At 45.3% G+C, this 27,419-nt stretch overlaps 1 protein-coding gene across 2 annotated transcripts in view; it reads left to right on the top strand.

Moving 5' to 3' along the window:
* The window catches only part of PTCH1 (patched 1), a 68,603-nt gene extending 62,507 nt beyond the window's left edge, over positions 1-6,096 (top strand). For both annotated transcript variants that reach the window (XM_075549795.1, XM_075549794.1), the window contains exons 22-24: positions 84-338; positions 1,931-2,486; positions 3,201-6,096. In XM_075549795.1, the coding sequence (XP_075405910.1) occupies positions 84-338; positions 1,931-2,485 (810 nt within the window). In that variant the 3' untranslated portion in view covers position 2,486; positions 3,201-6,096. The remainder of the gene's footprint in view (positions 1-83; positions 339-1,930; positions 2,487-3,200) is intronic.
* Positions 6,097-27,419: the final 21,323 nt, after the last annotated feature.

Below are 27,419 nucleotides of genomic sequence, written 5' to 3'. Positions count from 1 at the left end.
CCCTGGGATAAAGACTCTGCTTTGAACTTTGAGTGTGGCCAACCATGGATAAGAACACTGTTAACATGCAATCCTCTTAATAGGTGTCTCCAGCCAATGGGCTGAACCGGCTACCCACTCCCTCCCCCGAGCTGCCCCCCAGCATTGTCAGATTTGCTGTGCCCCCCAGCCGCACAAGCAACGGGTCTGACTCCTCGGACTCCGAGTACAGTTCTCAGACGACGGTGTCCGGCATCAGTGAGGAGCTTCGGCACTATGAAGCACAGCAGGGCAGCAGGGGGCCCGGCCACCAAGTGATTGTGGAGGCCACAGAAAACCCCGTCTTTGCCCGCTCCACTGTAAGTCACCCTTGGGGCTGGAGGTGGGCACAGTGGTCACAGAGGGTGCCCAAGGCAGCCCCTGCGTACTCCAAGCTGCAAATCACACCGATGGGGCACAGAAACAAAGTAGAGACTACACAGCTACATGCCAGTTGCCTGCCATCGGTGAACTCCATTCCTGGCAAGCCCCACATGTATCAGAGTGGACTGAAAGTGCCCCTCATAAATATTGACCTAGTACCTCAAAGGACAGAAGGCGGTCACTTCAGCAAGCATTAGCTTGAACAAGTCTCTTGTTCTGTGTAAATCCTTTGGGGGCTAAAATGCCAGGGATACTGCACATTTCCTCTTTTTCTTTTTCTTCTTTGTTGGTCACCAGAAGCCGCTCTCCCCTCCCCGTGTTGCTGAGATCCTTGATTGCCCTTGGCAGGTCTTGCTCTTATTCCAGGTGGTGGGAGGGGGCAGAAAAGCTCAGCTGAGAACTACCCTTGAGTTCTGAGCCTCCAGTCATTCAGGAAGTTTAATGGGCCAGCCCGGGAAAAGGCCCTTCCCAGAGGCTGTGTGCCCCAGAACTCGTTCTCCATGGGACTGCTGGAGGAAAAAAACCAAAACCAAACAGGGAGGGTTCTAAGGCTCATGTTCCTCCCAGGGAGGGCCTCCTGCTGTCCCTCCAGGAAATGGGTATTCCAGGCCCAGGCCAAAGCAGCCCTTCTTGAAAGCACGCAAGGCCAACCAAATAACCTAAATTTTCCTCTTCTTGCCCCCCATGGCGATGCCTGCGGAGCTGCAGTGTCAGTCTGGTTTTGTTCAGCGGGAGCCTAAAAATAGGTACAAGCTGAACAACTTTGAAGTTGGTCACGGTCCTTTTGATTGATGTGGCCACTGTGCTTTTCTGTGCTTTGTGTGTAGACCCAGAAACCAGATTCCTAACAGTCCGCTCAAGCCTCGCTGCCCGACAGCACTTTCTGCAGTGATGGAGATGCCTCCTGGCTCCCTGTCCAATTCATCGCCACGGGCCACGGGTGGCTGCTTGCTGCGCACTTGTGAAGCCGAGGCACAGGACTTGATGTTTCAGTCCACCTACATTTAAATACCCACATGCCACTTGTGGCCGCCTGGGGTGGATGGCTTTAGGTGTAAGCAGTCCTGCCAGCAACCTGCGTCTCAACGAACCAGGGCTGGCGGTTTTAGGAGAGGACGCTCTTGGGCTCAGATGGACTGAACAGGATGGCATGGGGGGTGGGCGGGGGGACTGTGTGAGTGAGGTCACTTGGCAGCTGTCTGATCGCCACCCTGTATTTATGGACAGCATGTTTGAGAATGCCTGGCGAGAAGATCTGAACGAAGAGCTCTTGTTGCTCTTTGCATGTCCTGTAGGTTCCTGGACCAGTCTTGCCTTTGTGAGTGGCAGGTCCCTCTGGGCTCCCCAGGCCCTTGCTCTCCTCAGCTGTATCTTGGCTGGAGTGCCTGCACGCTGGGTTAAGGAAATGCTGCGTGTGGGTGGCAAGGCATTGAGCAGGAGCCAAGGTGGGAGGGGCAGGACCAGTGGGTGCCCATACGCAGCCTTGGTGAGTACCCTGCCTGTTCTAACCTGTCCTCACCCTCTGCAGGTGGTCCATCCTGATTCCAGACACCATCCACCCTTGAATCCGCGCCAGCAGCCCCACCTGGACTCAGGGCCCCTGCCACCAGGAAGGCCAGGCCAGCCACCCCGAAGGGAGCAGCCCTGTCGACAAGGGTTGCGGCCGCCCCCCTACAGACTGCGCAGGGATGCCTTTGAAACGTCTACTGAAGGGTCTTCTGGCCCCAGTAAGAGGGAGCGCACGGGCCCCCGGGCAGCCACTTCTCAGCACCCTCGGAGCCCAGCGTCCACCACCCCGGGCAGCTCTGGGCCCGGCTACTGCCAGCCCATCACCACTGTGACAGCTTCTGCCTCCGTGACTGTGGCCGTGCACCCCCCTCCCGGGCCAGGACCTGGACATAGCCGCAACCCCTGGGGGGGGCTCTGCCCTGGCGGGGAGGAGCACCCGGAGATGGATGGGCTGTTTGAAGACCCCCATGTGCCTTTTAATGTCCGGTGCGAGAGAAGGGATTCGAAAGTGGAAGTCACAGAGCTGCAAGATGTGGCATGTGAGGCGAGAACCCGGGGAACCAGCTCTAACTGAGGTGTGTACCGCGAGCGAACGGGGATGTGGGGTCTCTGCTCTTCGGTCGCCAGCTGAGGCACCAAAGGCCGAAAGAAGAACTACTCTCGGTGCCGTTGGCTGCATTTTCTAGTAGACCCCGAGCCTTTGAGAATGAGAGTATCCCGTGGGAAGCCCCACTGAGCTTTTGAAAAAGAGAAGAAACCATAGTCCCTGACTCATTTCTTTCAAGGCAGCTCTGACTCGCGTCCTCCCACATGTGACAGTGGGACTCTGCTCCACACAGCGTATCTTCCCACACGTAGATCGCCAGGCCTTTCTTCCAAGGCACCTCTGAGTACACTCAAACCTTTAACCTTTGCAGCAGAACATGTTCATTCTGTGCACCCTGTTCCAGCTTTGACACCCTTGGGAGGCCCAGTTGACTTCTAACCACTTGTTACGCTATTGAGGGTTCACACAACTGGCCAGAGGAGTTGAAGGGTTTGACCAGCTTTGTGTTCTTTATCACGTACCTAAGTGTATGGCGCATCCATGGTCACAAAGTGAACACGTCAAGTAACGGGCACGTCCCACGTGAAAACACGGACCCGAGGAGCCCCTTCTCCTTCGCGTTACCCGCCCTCTCCAAAGGGCAGCCATTCTCCCCGTTTCTAAAAAGGTTTTACACTTCATAAATAAGGGCTCAGATACTTTTTACCTATTATGACTTCTCTTTTTCTTCCTCTTTTTAAAGGGTGTGTAAAATCTGAAGCAAAGAGGCCAAAGATTGGGAAACCCCACCCCCATTCCCACCCCCTTCCAGAACTGCTTGAAGAGAACTGCCCGCAGTTTGGCAAAGATGCATGCCGCCCGCCCCGGAGAGCAGTTCAGTGTTACTGTAACTGATTGTATTATTTTGTTAAATATTCCTATAAGTATTTAAGAGGTCTATACATGTAATATAGGAAGGGAGGAAGGCAGGAAGGAACGGTCGAGCGAACAACGAGCAGCGTGAAGAAGCCGAGTTGCCTCCCCTCCTGGGCCAGAGTGCAGGGGCTGACGTGGGCGTCTCCCTGTTTGCACATTGGTCTCTGTGCCACAACCAAGCTTAACTTAGTCTTAACCTTCAGCATATTGGTGCTGCTGCTTAAATATTGTATGTATAATTTACCTGTATAATTCTATGCAAATATGGCTTATGTAACAGGATTATTTTGTAAAGGTTTCTGTTTAAACTATTCTAAATTTGCATATCACAACCCTGTGGTAGTATGAAATGTTACTGTTAACTTTCAAACACGCTATGCGTGATCATTTTTGTCATTTTACGAGCAGATATGAAGAAAGCATGTTAATCTCAGTGGCTTCTGTAGGCATCGTCGTGTGCGGCCCTTTTCTTTGGCAGAGCGTGTGAGCGTGTGGTTCTCCCGTGTACTGTACTGTGATTCCTCACCACCACTACCACCACCACCTCTCTTTTTTGTTGTTTCTTCTCACAAACCGTAACCCTCACTGGTCTCTAAACTAATCAGGCTGGAAGAGTCAGCTTCTCGTTCTTGCTCAGTTCTAGTGGTGCGCCAGCCCTGGACTCTGAACATCAGGTTTAATGCTTCGGAAGTGGCAGAGGGAGAGCTGGACTTGCTGCTGGTCCATTGCAACTCAGACAGTCAGGGCTTGTCCTCCAGACAGCCCACCTCGTGCTGCCGGGAGCTGAGCCTCTTCCCATGGGTCATGTGAGTGACGTCAAAAGCTCAGGGCACAAAGCTACCATCTGCCTGCCTTCCTCAGGAGTGAAGAAGTAGATGACGTGCCTCACAGGAGCTTGACGAGGTCTGGGGCATGTGCTCTGAACAATTGTGCAGCTTGATTCAGACTCTAATCATGGCGCGCGCGCGCGCACACACACACACACACACACGGAAATCCTTTGGAGCCCATGGCCTTGCCACAGGTAGGAAATCGGTTCTGTTGATTCTGGGCCCATCATAAACTCAAGAAATGGTGTTTGGGGTCCTTAAGATTGGAACTCCCTCTCTCCGTAAATGATGCAGCGGGTCGGGTTGTCTGGGTGTGTTTGCATCTTAGAAAATAACCGGAGAGCAAGCCATGTGCTAATATATAGCCAGATGTTGCAAGAGGCGGGCTCAGAGGAGGGTCCTCCTGACCTCATTACGATGATGAGATGCATCCATGGCCTTCCTCCCCTTGTCATTGTCATGGTTGATCCCATGTGGCATTTATTAAAGAGCAGCAAGGTGCTAATTCCATAAACCCTGTTGAAGGAACGATTTGGAGGCTGCGCGTTAAACTGGGCGTCCATTTCAAAGACTTGCTTCTGGGTGAGAACTGCTCTTGCTCAGGTTTGGTCCTCGTGCCTCTGCGGCAGCCAGAGCACAGCAAACGCGGGAGAGCACCATGGGCCCCGCCCCCTTCCAGAGCCACACCCGCAGCTATTTCCAGATAAGGAAGGGCCAGCGCCAGCTCTCCAATGGCGAAATGCTGCGCTACTGTTCAACGAGGAATCCTCCATTATTTCCTCTTGTTTTAGATGGGAAATCCTACCAGAAAGTCGATGGATACCCAGTAGGACTAGCAGTGTAGTGACCCTGGGCCCTGAAACTCACCGGTGGAATTGAGAATAATTAGAACCCACCTGCAGCTGCCAGGTGTATGTCAGGGGCCCTGGTCACCCCATTGCTTCTTGCGTTGCCTTTCTGCCAGCCACACTCTCTACCTAGCACCCAACCCTGCTCAGAAAAATGTACTTCCTGAGTAGGACGATTATGCAAAATTCTGCGGTTGGCAGAATCTCCTTAGTTGTTGGTGTGCCCACACTCCTGTCCTGAGCCCAGCTTGTGTGGCACACACCAACCTCCCGTCTTCCCTTAGGGCCGCCCATCATCACACGGGCAAAGGGAGAACTCGAGGTCGCAGGCAACTAGAAGTTTCCTTTAAAACAATTTTTTTTTAATTTCGTCTGTCTTGTTTGTTCATTTGGATGTTTTAATTTTTTAAATACCTTTGCTTATATTTATAATTTTGTATCATAAGAATGTTTCCTACAGTATTTGTCATGCCAGTTTATAACAAAAAATGCAGGGATATTATTTCTATTGGAAACACTTTCAGCTGTTTTACTTTTGAACAATATGTATTTGTATAGCGTGCTTACTAATGTTAAATAGTTCAGAGTATATAACATCTACATTAAGAACTCATGGTAGGTTTTTCACGTAAGGAGTTTAAAGGAAAGAATTCAAACTGTGTCTCATTGTCTGCCAATGTCAACGCAATGGGTTTGTGTCATTTCAATTACAAAGATAAAAGTATGCCATATAATTTATTTATATGAAAATTTATTTTTGTAGTGTACATAGTGGTCATCAAGGCTTTTGACAGAAGTATATTTTTAAAGAATTTATATGTGATGAATCCATAATGTCTGGAACTTTGCTGAGACATAAGTGGGGCACACACTTTTCATTGTAAAATAAAGCAAGGAGGAATGTTAACAGTGTTCAGAGAGCGAACGAATCTTCAAGCAATTGTGAAATGTGCATTAGTTACCATGTGTGACCCAGCATGGTTCTCCTGGGAAGGCGAACTTGTACAAACTCTCAAAATATTAATGTTCAAACACTGATAGAAATTCTAACATGAATAAAAAATAATATAACTTCTTGGTTATGTCTTTGTTTTATAGAATGGTCTTTACTTGAACTGCTTGATAAAAGCGGTCTCTTTTAGGCTGGCCTAAATTGTTTCATCTTGTTAGCCTTCTTAAGTACGTGACTTGTCCCCTCTACTTTAGGGGGCCATCGTTCCTGTATGGACTCTCTGTTTTGACACCACAAAGTGTCTAAATTACCCATGCTGTCCCCTTTTCCATTCTTATTTATCATATAAAGAAGTGCTTCAGATCAGCATAGCTGATAAGATGGGACAACGGGCACATAATGCGGAATACTTGTGTGCCTGTTCGCAGAGCTTACACTCCGCATTATGACCAGGGTGATAGGAAAAGCCAGGATTGTGGCCACATTGCACTGGAAGCCAAGGAGAATTGGGAGAGAAGGCGGGAGCCAATTGCTGAGAATGCGGTGGGTCCTGAGGCTCTAGCAAACTACGGCTAGCTCCTGCCTTTTGTCAAAGTTCCCGCAAGCCAGCCACACCAACTGTGGCCGCCGTCTTGGTGCTACAGTGGCCGAGTTAAGCACATGTGGTGCACTTTACCACTGCAAACCTAAAAACGATTTGCCCCTTAAACATGTCGGCAGCCCATGCTAACATACGGTATCATGTCAGTGGATGTTGCGTCAGTCCCCAGACTCATGGCAACGTGTTCACAACGGGAGGAATCGCTGCCTCATGCTTTGCATCCCCAAGATTGGTTAAGAGTTCGACCACTGTGGTCACCCACAGGGTTTGCCCTGGCTGATTTTTCAGAAGTAGATGAGCATGCCTTTCTAGCTAGTTCTTCTTAGCCTGGAAGCTCCGCTCCTCAACGTCGGAGCAGCATGCATGGAAGGTGAACGAGCTGGTCATCACAGCCATCCTCCCGTGCTGCAAGCACCGCTTTTCATCACTAAGAAGTCTTGTGTGTCTTTGCTGGCACTGAAGGAATAAAGCCTACAGGCACCTGTTCTGACTTAACTACAGATTACAAAAGACGAAGCGTATTCATACCCAGGGGACGCCTGTGTGCCAGTGAGCCGCCCAGGCTTCAAGTCTCATCAGTCACTGCTAATCAAACTAAACGTTAGGCAGCAGCCAGATTGGTATAAACACAGATGTTTCATATTTGGCAACTGACCTCCCAGAGTGAGAAGTAGAGACGGTATCTTAATCCTTCGTGGATTGACGGTCTTGGCATCACCCAGGAACTAGAAACTGATAGAAATAAAGCACCACCGCCCTGCCTCAGCCCTCCGGAGTCAACCTCTGGGGATGAGGTCCAGAAGTCTGTGTTAACAAGTTGCCCTGCTGGGAGTACAGAGATGTTCCAACAAAGGTGACCCTATACTCCTTCCAGCCGAATTGACACAAGCTAAATGGTCAATTGAGACCTAACCTACAAACAGTGTAAATCCTTACTGTTCTGTGTGCTCTTTCCTCAAAAACACATGTTCATCTTTGGGGAAGAGCTGAGATCCATGAATTCTGTATTTGTGTCTGGGAATCCGAAAGAAGGAGTTGGTTCCTTTGTAAGTACTTACAGCTGTGAGCAAGGACTTCGGCACAGAGCCGGGGCTCCATACCATCCCTCCTGCTCTGTCCCTTCCGAGTGGTAAGCTCCATGAGGCCTTTTAGAACCCTGGTGCTCTCGTCTGTACATGATGGGTGATGAGAGTCCCTCGCGGACACCTTTCATCATTTGCTCACCTGAATGTGAATGGATGGGAGCAGCATCTTCTCCAGCACTGAGCGCAGGTTTCCCAACTTAACCTCGGAGTTGCCCCCATTCTTCCTAAGGCAATCCGTAGGACGAAATCAGCCAGTGAAGGTTGTGAGGTCTCACAACTCATCTGTTGTGCATGTGGTCAGCATGAGGTAGGGCCGATGCTCAGCCGCTATTAACAATAAAGTAATAAGGGAACCGACACAAAGCACCAGGAGGCTCGTTTGGGGAAGATTTGCGCACTTACCAGGCCCTCTTTTGAGGCATTTAACCGAGGAACACTATGCTGGGATAATTCCCTGTCTGCTTTAGGTACTTTACCTAGGGAAAAGATAATAGCGTTAAGCAAGGTTTTACGCATTTCAACTTTGTCTTCCTCCCTCTTGCTGTAATTGGCAAGCTGTTCCTAAGGTCTTTGGTGGCACATTTCATATTTAATGCCCCCTTGGGTCATTCATGCAGAAGTCACAGGGAACATGTATTCCCTGTCATGGAATATAGTCAATATTAAGCACATTAGTTGGAATTCAAATTGGGATAGGCTTTATCCCACAAGTGCTTTATTCCACTAAAAATGACCGTTATCCTCCCAATTTTATATTCTTTATAAATGACATAAGCCAACTTGGTTTTTAATCATTTGGCCTAGCAGTAGTTTTTAATATATTTTGTCCCCGCCCCCCCCCCCAATTGGCATCTTTTTTCAAGACTGAGGCAAACATTTATGGGGGGCAGGGCACAAAAGACGTATTTGACAGCGGAGGGGACTCAGTGCACTGTTCCATTTCGGGTAGCAGCCATGTTGAGATGGAGGCAGATGTTTCATTTCATACTAACTGGTAACTGACCTCCCAAAAGGAGGAGTGGAGATGGCCTGTTACTCATCCAAAAAGAATATTTGCCAAGTTTTAATTACTTTTAATGAAGGCTGCACATAACCAGAACATGCGTCAAACATGAATCCGTTTAATGGCTCCCATTGTTGTGGTGCAGGGCAGGTTGGATGCCATCTTCTGCGGAAGTTTCTGCCAGGGAATTACAACTGCCATTCTGAGAGTCTTAAAGGCATATTGTTAGGAACACGGTGGACCTTGGGAAAACAGGAGCCCAGATGTCTCTACTCCATAAAGAAGTATGCACGAGATGGCCAAGATTAAAGAGAGGGTGGCCGAAGTAGGCCCTGTCTACGTGGCAATGGTTTGTTACTTTCACTATTGTGACTTTTGATTCATGACCATTTGTTGCTGATAGTTCATGTCTGCAGCTGAATTCTCTACAAGAGGAAACCCATATGTGTGTATAGGTGTGTAAACAGATTTGTTTCAAGGAAGTAGATCCTGCAGTCAGGAAGGCTGGTCCAAATCCATGATGAAGGCATCAGACTACAGGTAAATGTTCATGTGCTCACATGGGTTAACCCAAAATCTTCAGGTCAGGAAGCTGGCTGCCAGCTCATGAGGCGATCGAAAATTGAGAATCCCAAAATCTACAGGTGAGACAAGCTGCTGGCTCAAGTCCTAGAGAAATCAGGATGACAAGTTAGATGCAGGATCAAAAGGGAGCAAGACTTGTTCCGACAGCATCTGTCTATATTAGATGCAGGTCATTCCCCCCAAGGGAATTCATTAGCTTTTCAGTCAGTTGTAATTGGTTCAATTCAATTCACAAAAGAGATTATGGAGGAACAATCAGTCCAGTATCCCCCAAACCACTGAGAATCACAGCCCAGACAAGTTGACATCAACCATCAGAGTTGCCATTGAATTCGCTCCCACTTAACTGAATGAAATACTGTCCACGCCTGCACCATCTTCCAGCACATCAGATATCATCATCTTGTGACCCACAGGTTTTCCCAGGCTAATTCTCAGAAGCAGGTCAGCAAGCCTTTCTTCCTAATCCATCTACCTTTAGAAACGCCCCGTAAATCTGCCCACGAGGAGTGAGCGCCCTTGCTGACATCTGGAATGCCGTGCTCCTGCTGCTCTTGTTAGTTCTCATCAAGTGGTGATGCAAACGGTTGAGCAGTGACTAGTAACCCAAAAGTTGGTGGACTGGATTGCCCCAGAGCTGTGTACGAACACAGACCTCATTCCCGGCTTCCAAAAAGCCACAGCCTTACAGACCCTTTGACACAGTTCTACACTGCATCCGAGTTGCCATGACGCAGCCTCACAACACACAAGCCACCTCAGTACAACCAACTGACAGAAGCGTGATGGGCTTACTCTCTAGACTAGTTTTCCTTTCTGGTACATGGGGAAGGCACCTTTCATCGGCGAGGCTGTGAGGAAACTACTCCTGTAGATACAGTATTTTCCTTGGAATGAGACAGACCGCAGTAACAGTGTCACCCAGAGAGCGACTGCAGCCAAACCGTTAGCAGCGTTAGCTGAGCTCTCCTCGTTTCGTTTCCCTGGCCCCGTTACCTGACGTCACCTGCTTCCTAGCCACAGGGCCTGAGGCTGTGAGTCTGGGATGGCGTGTGCCATAGGTCACTGGTGACGCAAATATGCCAAACAAAGTCAAATAGCACAGGACATACCGCGGTCAGCAGTAGCAGCCGCACGCACTGTGATCAGCAGTTCATAGTCTCCTAGAAAGTGTGGCGGCAGCTCACAGCCTGTCTTGTTCTGGTCTTTTTCAGAAAATCCTATAGATTTCAGAAAAATCAGATCTAATTTGATACTTTAGAAATCAAATTAGATGAACAAGTTCTGACGGATGAGTTAGTATATAAGGATGAGGCTTTCAGCATTCAGCCCAAGGTGCCAGGATACAATCGTTGTAATTACAAAGTTCAGGCAACCGCAGTTCTAGGTCAGCAGCAAGTGTTGAGAGCCTCAAGATGAGGCGAGAACGGAGACCAGCGCGGGGCTCCCTTTGGAGAGAGAGGAAGCAGCCCTCCATCAGCGGGAACAGGCCAATTTGTAGGAAAGACCAAAGTACCACTCAAGCTACCAAGAAGCAGACCATAAAAAAGAGAGACGGGATCTCTCGGCAGGGAGTAGACTAGAGTGCCAAGGGCGAGGCAGAGACCGTGGCCTTCGGAAAACCCATGGGCTGCAGGAGCCCGCCCAGGAGACACGGAGCTGTGCCAGAGGGACCAGAGGCAGGCTTCCGATCACTGGATGTTTTCATTCGATTCCCACACAGCTCCCACCGTACACCCACTCCTGGAAGTTTATAATGAATCAAAGGAGCTCAGCGCTGGAGGAGGAGGCCCTGGGTGTGGAGATGGCTAACGTACTTGGTGCTAACCAACAGACTGGGACTTCAAACCCAACCAAAGGCACCTCTTTTCTTGTCCTCCTTTATCGTATTGTATTGTTTCAACAGTATGTGTTACTGCTGTCTACAGGAAGACATAGACCAGCCTCTGAGCCTCTCAGACACCCATGTGCAGATGCGTAATCATGGTCATTCAACATATATGTTTGTACGCAAGGCAAACAGCTGCAATGGGGAAGCAATTAGCAAACCTCTGAACTATCCTTCTGATTACACGTAAATTCCAAAAGCTAATTGGCTAAAATGTTTCTCCTTAATTAGAAGCAATTAATATGTGAAACTGGGTGTGCGTTTCACAAGAGAGCTTGCATTTCACGATCAAAATCTCATCATTCATTTACTAATGGTCTCTAATGGCCCGTGATCCGAAGGCACACTCAATTAAGATGGGAACCTCAGAGTACACGCCGGGAAGGAGTCCTGAATTTATGAATTACCCTTCCACGGCTGAGGACCCAGCACCCAGCCAAGGCTGGGCACATCCCCCGCACCCCACGTGCGCACACTTGCCCCAACTCATCCATGTTGTTAAGAAGCTCTGACCTATCGCCTTCAACCCCTTCTGAATTTCCTACTCTTGTTCCTTCTTCCCTGAGAAAGCTTGCCCTCACTCTCTAACCAACATCCACACACTCGCAGCCCCAGCGCCCGGGGCTGGCCGGCCCCTGGCAGCAGTAGGACCAGTCATGAAGACCAGCACTCGCAGATGGTCTGTAATAAATGTGCTCTTGAGAGAGCCTCGGAGAAGCCAGAAGGGCACTGGTTTTGCTTTCACCCTCTTAGAAAATAACATAGAAGAAGATAAGACAAATGGGGGCCGAAGAAGACAAGGCCACAGAAAAGAACTGAGTGAGGAAGCAAGGTCAGAGACAAAGCCTGAGATAACAGACGCATTGGCAGAGTGGAGACGCTGACAAGAACTGGTCACACACTCCAGAGCAGCCGTTCTCCCCCTGTGGGTCGTGACCCCTTTGGGGGGATTGAACAACCCTTCACAGGGGTCACCCGATTCATAACATTACCAAAAAGACAGTTATGCAGGAGCAACAAAAACAATGTTCTGGCGGGGGGGTCACCGCCACATGAGGCACTGTGTGAAAGGGTGGCAGCCTTCAGGCAGGTGGAGAAGCGCTGCTCCTGTGAGCAGAGCAGTGCTCCCAGGTAGGGTTCTCTTTTTTGGGGGGGAATTTATTTATTTATCTCAGGGAGGGTTCTCAAAGAATCGCTGGCTGGTGCGCACAGTTAACACACTCAGCTACTGACCAGAAGGTTAGACATTCCGGTTCACCCATAGGTACTTGGAGAAACCTCTGGGGAAATAAAAACGAAACAGCTATTAAAAGCCCTTAGGAATACAGGTCTATTCTGACACACACGGGATCCCCACGCATATCCTCCTAAAACCAGATCAGAAAGAAAGCATCCTTTTTGTTATGTCTGAGGTGTTTGGGGTTTTTGTTTGTTTTCCTCCTCTTTACGTGTTCTGAAATGTTAATGCAACAGATGTATTCAAAGCAGAGGTTAGCAAACTACAGAGCACATGTCCTTGCTTTTGTAAATTGGTTTATCGGAACACAGCTATTTCAATTTATTTATTGCCTTTAGTTGCTTTCAAGTTACAACAGCAGGAGGCATAGCTACAACAGAGGCCTCTGGCTCAAAAGGCGATGCTGTTTGTATCTGGCCTTTTACAGAAGTGCATGCACCTGACCGAGTGCTGCTGCCCCACAAACTGGCTGCCGTATATACTCCAGTAGAAGCCGACCTGAGTATCAGCCGGGGCACCTAATTTTACCACAAAAACTGCATTAAAAATGTGCTGGAAAACACGACTTACACTCAGTAACCACTTTTAGCAACTCTACAGACAAGTGGTGCTTTTTCTTGAACACAACAGGTAATATTTTCCTCAGGATATTTGCAAGTATTTTCCCCACGACCTGGAACATTAGCCTCCCAGGTAGACACTTGGTTCCCTCCCTAACTGACTGCAAATCTTTGTGGAAAGATCATCTCACCAGATCTGTATTGGTGGTAGCATTCACTAACGTATCTTCAAAGGATAAAAAGGTACCTTAAACATAGCAAGGGCTCAGTGTTGTGCTTGCTGAAAGACTGAGACCTTTGAGTTAAGTACTATTATTATTCTTACATCACCGAACTGAAAAGCAAACTCATGGCGTCCGATAGGACAGGGTAGAATCGCCCCTGTGTGCTACCAAGACTGCAACTTGTTATGGGAGTAGACTGACCTTTCCGAAGCAGATTGCCAGGCCTGTCTTCCAAGTCACTTTGGAAGAACACATCCTTTCAGCAAGGAGCCAAACAGTGACCCACTTGTACTACTCAGGAACCTCTAGTACACTGTGGTCAAGCCGGTTCCGTGACCACCAGTGTGTTGCAGAAAAAATGTCCCTTGACTGTAATAATTTATGGAAGCAGATCAACAAATTGTTCTCCTCCAGGGCTGCTGGCGGGTATCAACTTTTAACAATAGGTTAGTAGTCCACTGCCAATAGGTTAGTAGTCCACCTGAGTCAAAATCTCTAGCTTTGAGGTTCAGGAATTTGTACTTTAGTAAGCCTGTGGAGGATGCTTAAGTTATGAATTGCATTAAAAATAAATTGCTGCGACTCCTCTAGCCAGTCCTGCCTTTAGGAACTTGCATGGAGGTGCTTTTGAGGCAATCGGGGCCGATTTGCTGTACTGTTGTGGTTTCTGTGTTGCTGTGATGCTAGAAACTATGTCACTGATATTTCAAATGCCAACAGGGTCCCCCAAAGTGAGTATATTCAGTGGAGCTCCAAGACTAAGAACAGACAACGAAGAAGGACTTGGCTCCTCACTTCAGAGGAAGGAGCTGCTGAGAACTTTATGCACAGCTTCAAAATATTGCCAGGTGCTGAGGGCCCATGGACAGAAAGAAGCAGAACACCGTGGGAGAGGGTGACGGGGATGGGCCCCTCAGATGGGAAGGCATTTGAAATGTGAGGAGGCGCTGCTTTCTCTGAGCGGAGTCAACCATTTCTTCATGAATCGAGTAAAGCCTGTGGGAGTAGAGCCCTCTCGATCTTCATTTGCTGAGGGAGCATGACTCAAGGTGAGACGAAACAGCTGCAAAAATCTGCTAATGATTAGAACTTGGGATGTGTGAAGTCTGAATCTAGGAAAATTGGCAGTCCTCAAAATGAAATGGAATACATAAAGGTTGACTTCTAAGGCATTAGTGAGTTCAAATGGATTAGTATTGGCCATTTTGAATCAGAAAACCATAGGGTTTACTCTGCTGGGAATAATGATATCAAGAGGAATGGCATTGCATTAACTGTCAAAAAGGACATTGTTAAATCATTCCTGAAGTATAATGCTCTCCGTGATAGGATTATCTCTATACACTTTCAAGGAAATACAATAAACACAACTATCATGCAAATTTATGCACTAACCACAACAGCTAGTGATGAAAAAAGCTTGAAGAATACTACCAATGACTGCAGTCAGAAGTTGAGCAAACATGCAATCAAAATGAATTGATATGTATTGGCAAACAAAGATTGGAAACAGAAAGGAACAGTAGTTGGAACATGTGGGTTTGGCACGTGAAACCAAGCTGGAGATTGCATGGTAGACTTTCGCAAGACCAAGGACTTGCTCTTAGAAGATACCTTTTTTCAACAACACAAAAGGTGGCTTATTTGCATGGACTTCTCCAGATGGAATACACACAAATCAAATTGACTGCATGTGTGGAAAGAGTCAATGGAGAAACTCAAGATCAGCAACTGACCAGGGGCTGACTGTGGAACAGACCCCCAGTTGCTCTTACATAAGTTCAGGTTAAAACTGAAGAAAATTAAAACAGTCCACAAGAGTCAATAATACAACCATGAGTCTATCCCATCTGAAACTTTAGAACATTTCAAGCTGTGAGGACATCAAGAACATTATTCATGAAGAAAGCAAAAAGTCATTAATAAGAAAGGAAAGAAAGAAAAGTTTAAAGTGGATGTCAGAAGAGACTGACACTTGCTCTTAAGCATAGAGCAGATAAAGCCAATGGGAGAAATGAAGTCAAAGAGCTGCACAGAACATTTCAAAGGTGGCTCAAGAAGACAAAGTCAAGTATTGTAATGCAATGTGCAAAGATGTAGAGTTAGAAAACCAAAAAAGAAAAAGCATGCTCAGCATAGAAGGGGGTACCCCCAAAAATCAGAATTGTGCTGGATGGAGTGGAAAGGGATCTTTCGTAGTAAGCATATTTCCCCACTGGGCAAGCATCAGCAGTGAGAAACTCCCTCTGAGTTAGTGCACCCAGTGGCATTGCCTGGGAAAATTCTCTCTGCTCAGGGTGAATTTTTCCGTAAAAGCAGTTTCGCTTGAAGCTTGGTTTTTTGTGATGGACAATTTAAGAGAACAGCATGTGGCTGTGAAATTTTGTTTCCTCCTCAGGAAAAATGCCACGCAAGCTGTTGTGATGTTGAAAACAGCTTGCAACAGCGCTATGGGAAACATTCAAGTGTACGAGTGTTTTTCTTGTTTCAAAAAGGTGAAATGTTGATTGATGACAAAGCTCACTCCAGATGTCCATCAACTTTCTGAACAGCCAAAATTGTGGACAAAATTCATGCACCTGTGCTTGAAGACCAATGAAGGACCATTGAAGAGCTGGGGAAGTTACCTGGACTATCTTGGAGCTCAGTTCAGGAAATTTTAATCGAAGATTTGAGAATGAGAAGGTCATTGCAAAGTTTGCGCCTCGGGTTCTGACTGATCAGCAAAAGGCGTGTGGAGTGGAAACATGCCGTGCTTGCAAAGAACAGCTTCAAAGTGACCCAGACTTTCTTTCTAAGGTCATTACTGGTGACAAGACATGGTGCTGTTCTTACAACCCCGAAAGCAAACACCAGCCAAGCCTGTGGAAGATGACATCATCACCTTGCCCCCAAAAGCTTATCAAATGAAATCAAAGAGCAAGAGGGTACTCATTTGTCTTTGTTTTTTAATGTGAGGGGGATAGTGCATTTGTAGTTCGTTCCACCAGGTCAGATTGTTAATTAAACTTTCTATTTAGAGGTTCTGAAAATAATGGAGGGTGCATGAAAGGACAATGGTTTGACGTCATAGAAGAGGTGAAGGAAAAAAGAAGGGAGGTGCTGTCAGCCATCCAAACAGATGAGTTTAAAAATGTTTCCCAAAATGTTATCACAGGTTTGACAGATGTATCAAGTGTAATGGAGAGGGCTTTCTGTAAAAAAAAGTTTAACAACATAGCTTTGGTGGGAGGAATCTGAGGGAGGTGTTGGGAGGGGGGGGATACTTACTCATATCTTAAACTGAAAGAACTCAAGAAAAAGACCAGCCTCAAGTTGCAACCTTGAAAGATCCTAGTCACCACATCAAAAAGAACCAGTTGGCAGTCCACCGTTTCAGAAGTTAGCATGTGAGCAAGAACCAATGGTGCTAGAGAAAGAAGTCCAAGTTGCACTGAAAGCATCAGTCAAAAGCAAAGCTTCAGGAATTGAAAGGTTTCGACGAGGCGATGAAACACTGGGAGTATTTACTACGCCAGGAAATTTGGAAGACAGCTACTTGGTCAACTGACTAGAAGAGATCCATATTTGTACCCATTCCAAAGAAAGGTCACTCAACAAAATGCTCAAACTATAAAACAGCATCACCGATATCACATGCAAGTAAAATTTTGCTGAAGATCATCCAACAATGGTTGCAGCAGTACAATGGCAGGGAGTTTCCAGAGGTTCAGGCCAGATTCAGAAGAGGATGTGGAACATGGGATATTATGGCTGATGTCAGATAGATCTTGGCTGAAAGCAGAGAATACCAGAAAGATGATTAATTGTGCTTTATTGACTGCCAAGGCTTTGGACTGAGTGGATCATAACAAACTACGGGTAGCCATGAGAAGAATGGGGCTCCAGAACACGTCATTGTGCTCATGCAGAACTTGTACATGGATCAGGAGGCAGTTGTACAGACAGAACAAGGGACTACTGCATGGTTTAAAATCAGAACGGGTGTGTGCCTCAGGTGTATCCTCTCACCATACTGAATCAATCTGTACGCTGAACAAATAATCAGAGAAGCTGGGTTATAGGAAGAACGTGACACTAGGATTGGAGGAAAACCAAACTGCTATATGCACATGACACAACCTTGCTTGATGATGAAAATGAGCAGAACATGAGCACTTGCTGATGAAGATCAAGCACTGCAGGCTTTGGTGTGGATTGTGACTTAATGTAAATCCTCACAACTGGATTAATAAGCAACATCACGATACATGAGAAAATGTTGAGTTTGGCAAGGATTTTGTCTTGGATCCACAATCAATGCTCATGAAGGCAGTAGTCAAGAGGTCGAAAGACAAGTTGCACTTGGTAAATCTGCTGCACAAGCCCTCTTGAGAGCAAGGACTTTACTTTGAGGACTACGGTGTGCCTGACCCAAGTCCCGGTATTCTCCTTTGCCTCATATGCATGTGAGAGTGGACATTGGATACGGAAAATGGACGAAGAATCGGTGCATTTGTGGCTCTGGAGAAGACTATTGAACGGACAAACTGATTTATCTTGGAGGCAGAGTGATCCTTGGAGGCAGGGTTGACGATATTTTTGTCTTATATACTTTGGACATGTTGTCTGAAGAGACCAGGTCCTGGAGGACATCTCATGCTTGGTTTAGTCAAGGGGCAGCGAAGAAGAGAAGAGCCCGCAACAAGGTGGAATGACACAGCAGCTGAAACAGTTGACTCAGCCATAGGAACAATTGTGAGTTGGCAGGGGACTCAACGATATTTCCATTGGTTTGTGCATTGGGTCACTATGGGTTGGAACCCATCCTAACAACAACAACAACAACAACAACAGGGTTGCATGATTATGAGTCTTAGCTTGACTGCCTTGGTTGGAGAGGCCCTGAAACAATCTTCTGAGCTCTTTCGTCTAGTATAAATTATGTGTCCCAATCGTGGTCCATTCCTGAGTCTACGGTTCCGCTTATAACTGGGAGATATTGATCTGCTACCAATCATGCTTTCCTCCCATATCCTATTTAAGCCACAAGTTCTCTGTAAATCCTTGGAGCCTTTATGAGCTCGTGCTGATGGTCTCCCTCGTCTTTGTCCTGTTGAAGACTTAATAAATGTTCTCCATAAATTATATTTGAGATAATGCAGATACATAGTGAAAATAAAATTCACAGGACTATAATTCAGCTTAGACAAATCAACACAGAGAGGGTAGCTAATCTGTTGGTCAGGGTTCCATTACAAGAAACAGATTGCACTCTAGTGTGTTGAAGCAAAAAGATGTATTACAAGGTAATGAATGGCTTACACAACTATTGGGAAGGCTAAACAAATAAGCAAAGCCGTGAGCTGAACTTTCAGGAATCACGCCACACTATTGGAGCTGTCCACCAAGAGGCTTTCTGATACTTACGATCAAGAAGACACCACCCTCACTGGAAAGTTACTGATGACTTCTTCTCACCACAGAGAAGTCTAAATCTCCCTAACTGTGATTCTCAGGAGAAACACCAAACGCAACCCAAATGTGGCCCTGGATGCACTTCCGCTTTCTCTCATTGTATCTCAAGAGAAGAGCCCACATTGCTCCCTAACCAAACTCTGCAAAATGAGTCTGAAAAAATGTTTCATTTTCTCACCTCAGAGATACAAGGAGGTTAGAATAGATGTTGGGCACCAATTCACCACATTAACATACACAAGGTCTTTTAGCCATTAAGTAACACACTTCTACATCCTTGTTTGGTGAAAATGGGTAGGATCTTAAAAGCTCATGAGCAGCCATCTAAGGTACCACTCACTATCTGTTGCTTTCGGTCTGCAGGAAAAAAAAAAAGAAAAAATGTTTTAAACCATAGGGGAAAAATTAGCCCAATGACTACAAGAACATCAGTCTCCAGGATCCTGAGACCAGAAGTACTAGATAGTACCCACCTGCCACCATCGGTTGCTCTGAAAGTGATCACATTTAAGGTCCTGGATAGAGGAGGTCAAATATATGGAACAAAACTCAAAATCATTGGGGGGGGGGCGGGGGGCGGGGGAAGGCCAATTTTACTGGTCAGACGGACACTGGTGGAACGCTCCAGACGGTGGCCCTTGCTCACTCTTCAGGTCTAGAACTGAACTCATCCTTGTGGCATAATTTCAGGCAAACAATAGATAGGTCTGTAAAGGACACAGGACAGCGAGGTTCACACTCCATAGCACCAGCAACCATTTGTGATGCAGAGCGAAGCATTTATCCGAAGACAAGGTGGCGAAGGATGAGGAAAGGAAACCGGAAGCACAAGAGGAAGTGGCACGAGTGCTTCCATAGTGTGAGTACGTGAAACAATATGGGTATGAGTGGGACACTGATGTGCTCTCCAAACCTTCACTGAACTCATGGTTTGGTTTGGTTTTGTATTTTAAAGCAGGTTGTCAAAGGAGCAGGAACATTATTCTCCTGTCTCTAGGAAGGAAAAAACACACACATATATAGGAAGAGACTTTGTCAGAGAAGATACATTTCATTCGATGATTGCTTTTTAAAATGGAAATACTGTTAACAGAATTTGATATTATAAATATGATTCTATAATTGTGTATTATCACAGAATATGTTGTATATATTATTCATGAAATTATTGTTTTGAACATTTCTGTTTTTGCATATTTGATTCATTTTTTTTAGTGACTGGAAAAAATCTTGGTTTGCATGAGACTTATTACGAAGGAGATTTAATTTTCTTTCTTCGTTTGCTTTTTTGTTCTCACTCTCTCTTCTCAAACTAGCATTTCAAAAATTAGCTTCCTTCAAGGATCCTTACAACCAGCTGTGAGTCATCACAAAAACATGGTGCCCCCAAAGAGCATCATGTAACCCCGGGGAAGATTCAGCGTGTTGTGTGAGAAAGGCAGGCAGCCGGGAGCCCCTGAGAGGAGCTTCGAGGCGAGGCCAGGCTGGAGTCTGCCTCTGTACAAAGGGGCCGCTGCACACGGGAGGCGAGCAGATGCCAACAGACAGCTTTTGTGAGTTCCTTCATGTTAATTAACTTTTGTGAGAACCTTCATGTTAATTAACTTTGCTGGAGCTTTCCCTGGACTTGAAAGCTTTGGAGTGGTTTGTTTTTGTAAAATGCCTTGACTCCAGGGAGGGCTGCTTCAAGGGGGGAGAAAGGAGAAACAAAAAGAAAGAAAGGGAAAATTTTAAAGTGGAGCTTTGCTTACCAGGAAATGTCCTCCCCTGGCTCTGTCCCTCCCCTCCCCCCGCACGTACTGACTCAACCCTCTGAGAGAATTTTAATGGCCCTTTTCTTACCCTAAAAATAAACCAGAACCAGACCTCCAGGGCAGTGGGAGCTAGCTCAGCTACACTTAGTGGAGACAGGTGTGTGTGTGTGTGTGTGTGTGTGTGTGTGTGTGTGTGTGTGTGTGTGTGACTAAAGCATGCAGTACCATAACCCAGTTTGATACAAGGTAGAGGAAAAGCAATAGTGAGCTAGGTTTGTGGCGCTGGTTCTCTTGGTGAACACACTGTCCATCCACAGGGACCGGACTCTGGGAAGCCACAGGTGGTGATTCCTGGTGCTCCAGAGATTTTATGACTGAATTGGATACAGCAAGAGGCCAAGTAATGGGGAAACTGCTCTTTAATCTACACAACATCAAGCCACTAAATTGTAATATTATTATTTTTCAAAATCTAGAGAACATTAAAAGAACTCCATAAATAACACTGCTCTTTTTGGTTTTATCATTTTAAGTGCCCATCTGTCCATTCCTGTACCTGTCCATTAAATGACCTTATTTTAAAAAATATTTTATGTAAGCTGCAGATACCAGTATACTCCAGCCTTAAACATTTGAGCGTGAACACCATTAGCAAGAGTTCAATATTTCTTTGTGGTTTATGAGATTAGTTTTTTTTTCAAAGGCACATTTTCACATACAGTAAACTCCACAACTCATAATTGGAACATTTGATGAGTTTTAATAAATGCATATACTTGACCTCTTTTTTGTCCCTGTTCATTTATTAGGAAATAATTTCAAATGGACAGAAAAGTTGAAAAGTAATTTTTTAATCATTTTATTGGGGCTCATAAAACTCTTATTGCAATCCATATATACAACAATTGTGTAAAGCGCATTTGTATGTTCATTGCCCTCATCATTCTCAAAACATTTGCTCTTCCCTTAAGGAAAAATAACTTTTAAAAATCTGTTGATTGCCCTTTATTCAGATTCACCATTCTCTTTAAGCAGCTCTGAGTTATATGCATGATGCATTTCTAAAAATGTACTGCTCAATTTCCTAAGAACAATATATTACTTTTATCTAAATTATGTCATATTCCAATTTTGACAAGTGTCCCGATAATTTCCTCAATGACATGTTTTCCCTGCAGTCCAGGATCGGGCCCTTGTGAAGTGATGGTCTTGGCTTTCCCAAGTGTCCGTCTTTATTTTGGTTTGCGCCTTTTGGCCTACATCCTACCTTATCCTACATCGCAGGAGCAATCGTTAGATGGTTGCTCTTCCCATTAGCCTGGTAAGTCTCGGTCCATTTCTCTAACTCTACCCTTTTTCAGGACCAGTGCTTCAGGCCTGGCTCTTGATCACACCACAGAATTAGGTTTTGCTAAAGGAGAAAATTTTTAAATCTTTTGATAGGTGTGGCAAACCTGTTCTCATTGATATTAGGGACATATGGCATCTCAACTCTCATGTTATAATTACATATGTTTTAAGTTGAACTGATCACATAACTTTCTCTAGTATAGCTTCTGTGTTTATTTTTAAAACTCCCTTTTGGGATATAAGAATTTTTATTTAGTTACAACCTTGGTATTTACTAGCTGATTTGTTAGCAGTCTATCTCCTGATTCTCACCTTTCCCAACCGACAATGACCTTAATTTATTTTTCTTTGTTTTTTTGTTAACCTATCTTCTTGTATTTTTTATTGTATTCTTCTTACTAGATCAGAACATAAAATTTATGGTTTCAACCTTGCTTTATTCCTTAGGACTACAATGAAATATATTACACATTCACCATCAGTAATTTTGCAGAAATTTCTTGTTATGACTAAGTTGGATTAAGGCTCATCATATTCTTTGTGAAGGGTGTATATACAGTATTCCCAAATTTTAAAAGCTTATAAATGTGTAAAAATTTTGGCTACCACTTTTCTCTCCTAAAGTTTCATGACAATCCTGCTCCACTTTTGCCTTTTACCCTACTTCTAATGTAGCTTTTAAGAAGTCTATTGTGTTAAAAAAAAAATGTGGAAAATAGCCATCTGGCCACCTAACAGGGAGGGATTTATATTTGTTCCCAACAGGATCTGGATTATCCAAAAATATCATTAATGTCACAGGCAAGTTGGTTATCAAAAGATATAGCATTTTGTATCTTAAAAGCTTGAAGGTAAACAAGCGGCCATCTAGGTCAGAAGCAACAAAGTCTACACGGAAGAAGCACACCAGCCTGTATGATCATGAGGTGTCGAAGGGATCAGGTATAACAAATCAAAGAACAAAAGGTCATATCATTGTGTGCTCACCTTCCCAATATGATCGCCGATGACAAATGGGTGCCTAAGCAAAAGTGGTGAAGAAAGTTGATGGTGCCAGGTTATCAAAAGATACAGCATCTGGGGTCTTAAAGGCTTGAACCAAACAAGTGGCCATCTAGCTCAGAAGCAACAAAGCCCACGTGGAAGGAGGACACTAGCCTATGCTAGCAGGCTTCAAAGAACAGAAAATCTAATCATTGTGAATGAGGGGGAGTGCAGATTGGGGGCCCCAGACCCATCTGTAGGCAACTGGACATCTTCTTACAGAAGGGTCATGGGGAGGAGATGAAGCAGTCAGGATGCAGTGTAGCAGCGATGAAACATACAACTTTCTTCTAGTGCCTAAATGCTTCCTCCTCTCCCCCCCCTCCCCACTATCATGATCCCAATTCTACCTTACAAGTCTGGCTAAACCAAAGGATGTACACTGGTACAGATAGAAACTGGAAACACAGGGAATCCAGGACAGATGATCCCTTCAGGACTAGTGGTGAGACTGGCAATACCGGGAGGGTGGGGTGGAAAGGGGGAACCAATTACAAGGATCTACATATAACCTCTTCCCAGGGGGATAGACAACAGAAAAGTGGGTAAAGGTAGTGGGTAAGATAATAATTTATAAATTATCCAGGGTTTGTGAGGGAGGGGGAAGCAGGGAGGGAGGGGACAAATGAGCTGATACTAGGGGCTCACGCAGAAAGCAAATGTTTTGAGAATGATGATGGCAACAAATGTACAATTGTGCTTGACACAATGGATGGATGTATGGATTGTGATAAAAGTTTTACAAGCCCCCAATAAAATGATTTTAAAAAATCACAAGCAAGTAAAATTTTACTGAAGATAATTAAAATTTGCTGTATCAGTGTATCAAGAGGGAGATGCCAGAAATTCAAGTTGGATTCATAAGAAGATGTAGGATGAGAGAGATCATTGTTAATGCCAGAAGGACCTTGATTAAAAGGAGAAGGGACCCAAAAGACATTTACTTGTCTTATATTGACTATGCAAAGGCACTTACTGTGTGGATATTGTAAACTATAGCTAACGCAGCAAAGAAAAGAATGGTAATTCCAGAACACTAAATCGTGCTTATGTGGAACCTGTAGAGGGACCGAGTGGCAGTTGTTTGAACCAAATAAGGAGATACTGCATAAGACAAATGGGTCCATAAGCAAATGTGGCGAAGAAAGCCAATGGTGCCCAGCTATCAAAAGGTACGTCTGGGGTCTTAAAGGCTTGAAGGCAAACAAGCGGCCATCTAGCTCAGAAGCAACAACGCCCACATGGAAGAAGCACACCAGTCTGTGCAATCACGAGGTGTCGAAGGGATCAGGTAGAAAGCATCATCAGAACACAAAAAAAATCTTACCATAATGAATGAGGCGGGGAGTGCAGAGTAGAGACCCAAAGCCCATTTGTCGGACACTGGAGATCCCCTCACAGAGGGGCCTAGAGGAGGAGACGAGCCGGTCAAAGTGTGATGTAGCACCGATGAAAAATACAACTTTCCTCTAGTTCCTAAATGCTCCCCCCTGCCCCGCCACCTCTCCACTATCATGATCCCAATTCGACCTTGCAAGTCTGGCTAGACCAGAGGATATACACTGGTACAGATAGGAACTGGAAACACAGGGAATCCAGGGTGGATGATTCCTTCAGGACCAGTGGTGTGAGTAGCAATACTGGGAGGGTAGAGGGAAAATGGGTTGGAAAGAGGGAATCATTTACAAGAATCTACATGTGGCCTCCTCCCTGGGGGACGGACAACAGAAAAGTGGGTGAAGGGAGACATCGGACAGGACAAGATATGACAAAATAATAATTTATAAATTATCAAGGGCTCATGAGGGAGGGGGAGCAGGGAGGGAGGGGAAAATGAGGAGCTGATGCCAGGGGCTTAGGTGGAGAGCAAATGTTTTGAGAATGATGAGGGCAATGAATGTACAGATGCCCTTTACACAATTGATGTATGTATGGATTGTGATAAGAGTTGTATGAGCCCCTAATAAAACGATTTAAAAAAAGAAAAGAAAAACCAGGAATGGTATGCACCGCAGTTGTGTCCTTTTGCCATATTTATGCAGTCTGTGTGCTGAGACAAGATTCTGAGAAGGTATATTATGTAGAGAAGAGCCCAGCATCAGGACTGAAGGAACGCTCATTACCCACCCACAATATGCAGATGAGACAACTTTGCTTCCTGAAAATCAAAAGAGCATGGAGAACTTATTGATGAGGATCACAGCCTTCAGTATTAATTATAATTCAATGTAAAGAAAGCAAATATGCTGACAACTGTACAATAGACATCAAGGATTTAACTGTTCTTGGACCCACAATCAACATCAACGGAAGCAGCCACCAGGCATCTGAAAGATGGCCTGCACTTGGGCAAGGCTACCGCGCAAGTCTTCAAGTGTTAAAGAGCAGAGGGATCACTTGAAGGACTAAAATTCTCCTGATTCAAGTGAGGGTATTTTCCATGGCCTCGTATGCATAAGAATGCTGGACAATCTGTACAGAAGAACAAAAATGGATGCATTTGCGTTATAGAATTGTCAAATATTATTCAGATTACCGTGGATTGCTAGAAGAATAAACAAACCTGTCTTGAAGGAAGTACAGCCCCAAAGAGGGCTAGGATGGCAAGACTCCATCTCACATGGAAGAAATGGTATTGGAACCACATGTGACCTCCTCCAACACCAACTGAAGGCCAACAGCCACAAGGCACGAGTCAGACACACCTCCATCCTCTATTCTGACACCAAGCCTTCCTGGTACCTCACTCCCGTCTCTAGGTGAGTTTGAGAATTCATCGTAATAGTCACACCCAACTCATAGACAGTACTTATGTTTATGGGGTGTTGTTAGGGGAGTTAGCAGGTTACTGAAAGTTGGGATCATGAAACGTTAAGGAAAGAGCTCTGGACCACACGCTGCATCACCTCTCTTTATCCTGGGGTCCTCGGTCTCGCAGCCAGGTGGCCACTGTTCTGTGCCTTTGTGGTTCACGAAGCTTGCCTACAACTCTGCCACTCTGCCTCACAATCTCATAGTCTGTCCCCTTGCTGCTCTCGTGTTTTGTCTCCTGGTTTCTCTGCCACTGCCTGTGCTGCCCCTGCTGCCTCCATGATTTCAGGCATGGGTTTCATGTGAGCTCCGCTGGTGGCACTGATTTCTTGACACACAGGAATCTCTGTACCTACTTCTGAGTTCTCCTTTATTCAGGGGAATGTGGAAGCTGGCCATCCCCTTCTGCTAGGGCTTCACTCACTCTATTTGCATGGTCCCACCCAATAATTTGGTGGGAGTTACAAAGACATGTTTGGAAGAGCCATTCCAAAGTAATTTCATTTCAGCACAGCCAGATTTTGGATATGTTATCATGAGACATCAGATTCCGCAGAAGGGCATAATGCTTGGAAAAGCAGAGGAAGACCCGTAATAAACTGGATTGACACAGTGGGTACAAAAATGGGCTCAATCATAGCAACAATTCTGAGGAGGATGAAAACCTGAATAGTGTTTTGTTCTGTTGTACACAGAGTTGATATGAATAGGATCTGGATCTGACTAGATAATATCACCCGACAGCAACAGTGAGAAGTCTGATTTTCTTACCTGTAAATAATTGAATCTTTGTGCTTGGAAACTGTGAGTTTTCCCCTTTGTTTTTAAAGGCTGAGAGTTTTACTGGGATATGTGTCAGGGACAATCACCTCAAGTCAATTTTCCCAGTTACATGGTAGGCATTTTCTAAAGGTACATGGAAATTTCCTCTCATGTCCAGGAAGTTTTCTTGGGTTAGGTTTAAAAGAGATTTTTTTTTAAGTGAATTTTATTCTTTTATTTGGTCTGGGTATTCAGGGACTTCAATTACATAAGTTGAACTACCTTGGCTAGCCTTCCATTTCAGCCACTTTCTCTTTTATCCTTTTCACTTCTTTTTTTAATCTTAGTTATTTTGATAGTTGTTGGTTTTTAACCTTTTTCTCTATTGAGACTTGTAATTTGTTCATCTGATGTCTGAGGAAATTGTTTTTAATGAAGAAAATATTCTAAAACTCGGGTGATGATAGAACTCTTCCTGATGTGACGGAACTATTGAATTATATGAAGTGTGAATCTTGAGGGGGCACTCTCTGCAAAAACCCGGAAAGTCCCTCTAGGCAGAGCTTCGGTAGTGCATATTTTCCTGTGTTTGTGGGGTCCCTATGCTTGCACTAGGTGAGCATCAAGCAGCTCACTCCAGTTAGTGCACCCAGTGGTATCCCCAGGGAAGGTTCTCTCTGACCAAGAGAAATTTTTTGTAAAAACAGTTTCACTCAAACCTTGTTTTTTGTGATGGCCAATTTAAGACAACATTTCACCTGATCTTGCTCCATGAGACTTTGTTTTGTTTCCGCGAATGGAGAGGGGCAGGAAAGGACAGCAATTTGACGACAAAGAAGAGGAGAGGTGCTGTCAGCCATCCAGACGGAGGAGGTTGAAAATGTTTCCAAAAATGTTATCGTAAATTTGACCAATGTATTAAGTGTAATGGAGAGTGCTTTGAAGATGACAAGGTTGTTTTGTTTTTTTAAATCCATCTTTGGTGGGGGCACCTCCTCCTATATTCCAGTGAGACTGTTTTTTTTAAAAAGAGTGCCTTCTATCAGTTTCAAGGG

The sequence above is a fragment of the Tenrec ecaudatus genome, chromosome 5, assembly GCF_050624435.1.
Source record: "Tenrec ecaudatus isolate mTenEca1 chromosome 5, mTenEca1.hap1, whole genome shotgun sequence".
NCBI classification, from domain to species: domain Eukaryota; kingdom Metazoa; phylum Chordata; class Mammalia; order Afrosoricida; family Tenrecidae; genus Tenrec; species Tenrec ecaudatus.
The sequence above is the reverse complement of the archived record's forward strand: the minus strand, read 5'-3'. Positions and strand labels throughout refer to the sequence as shown.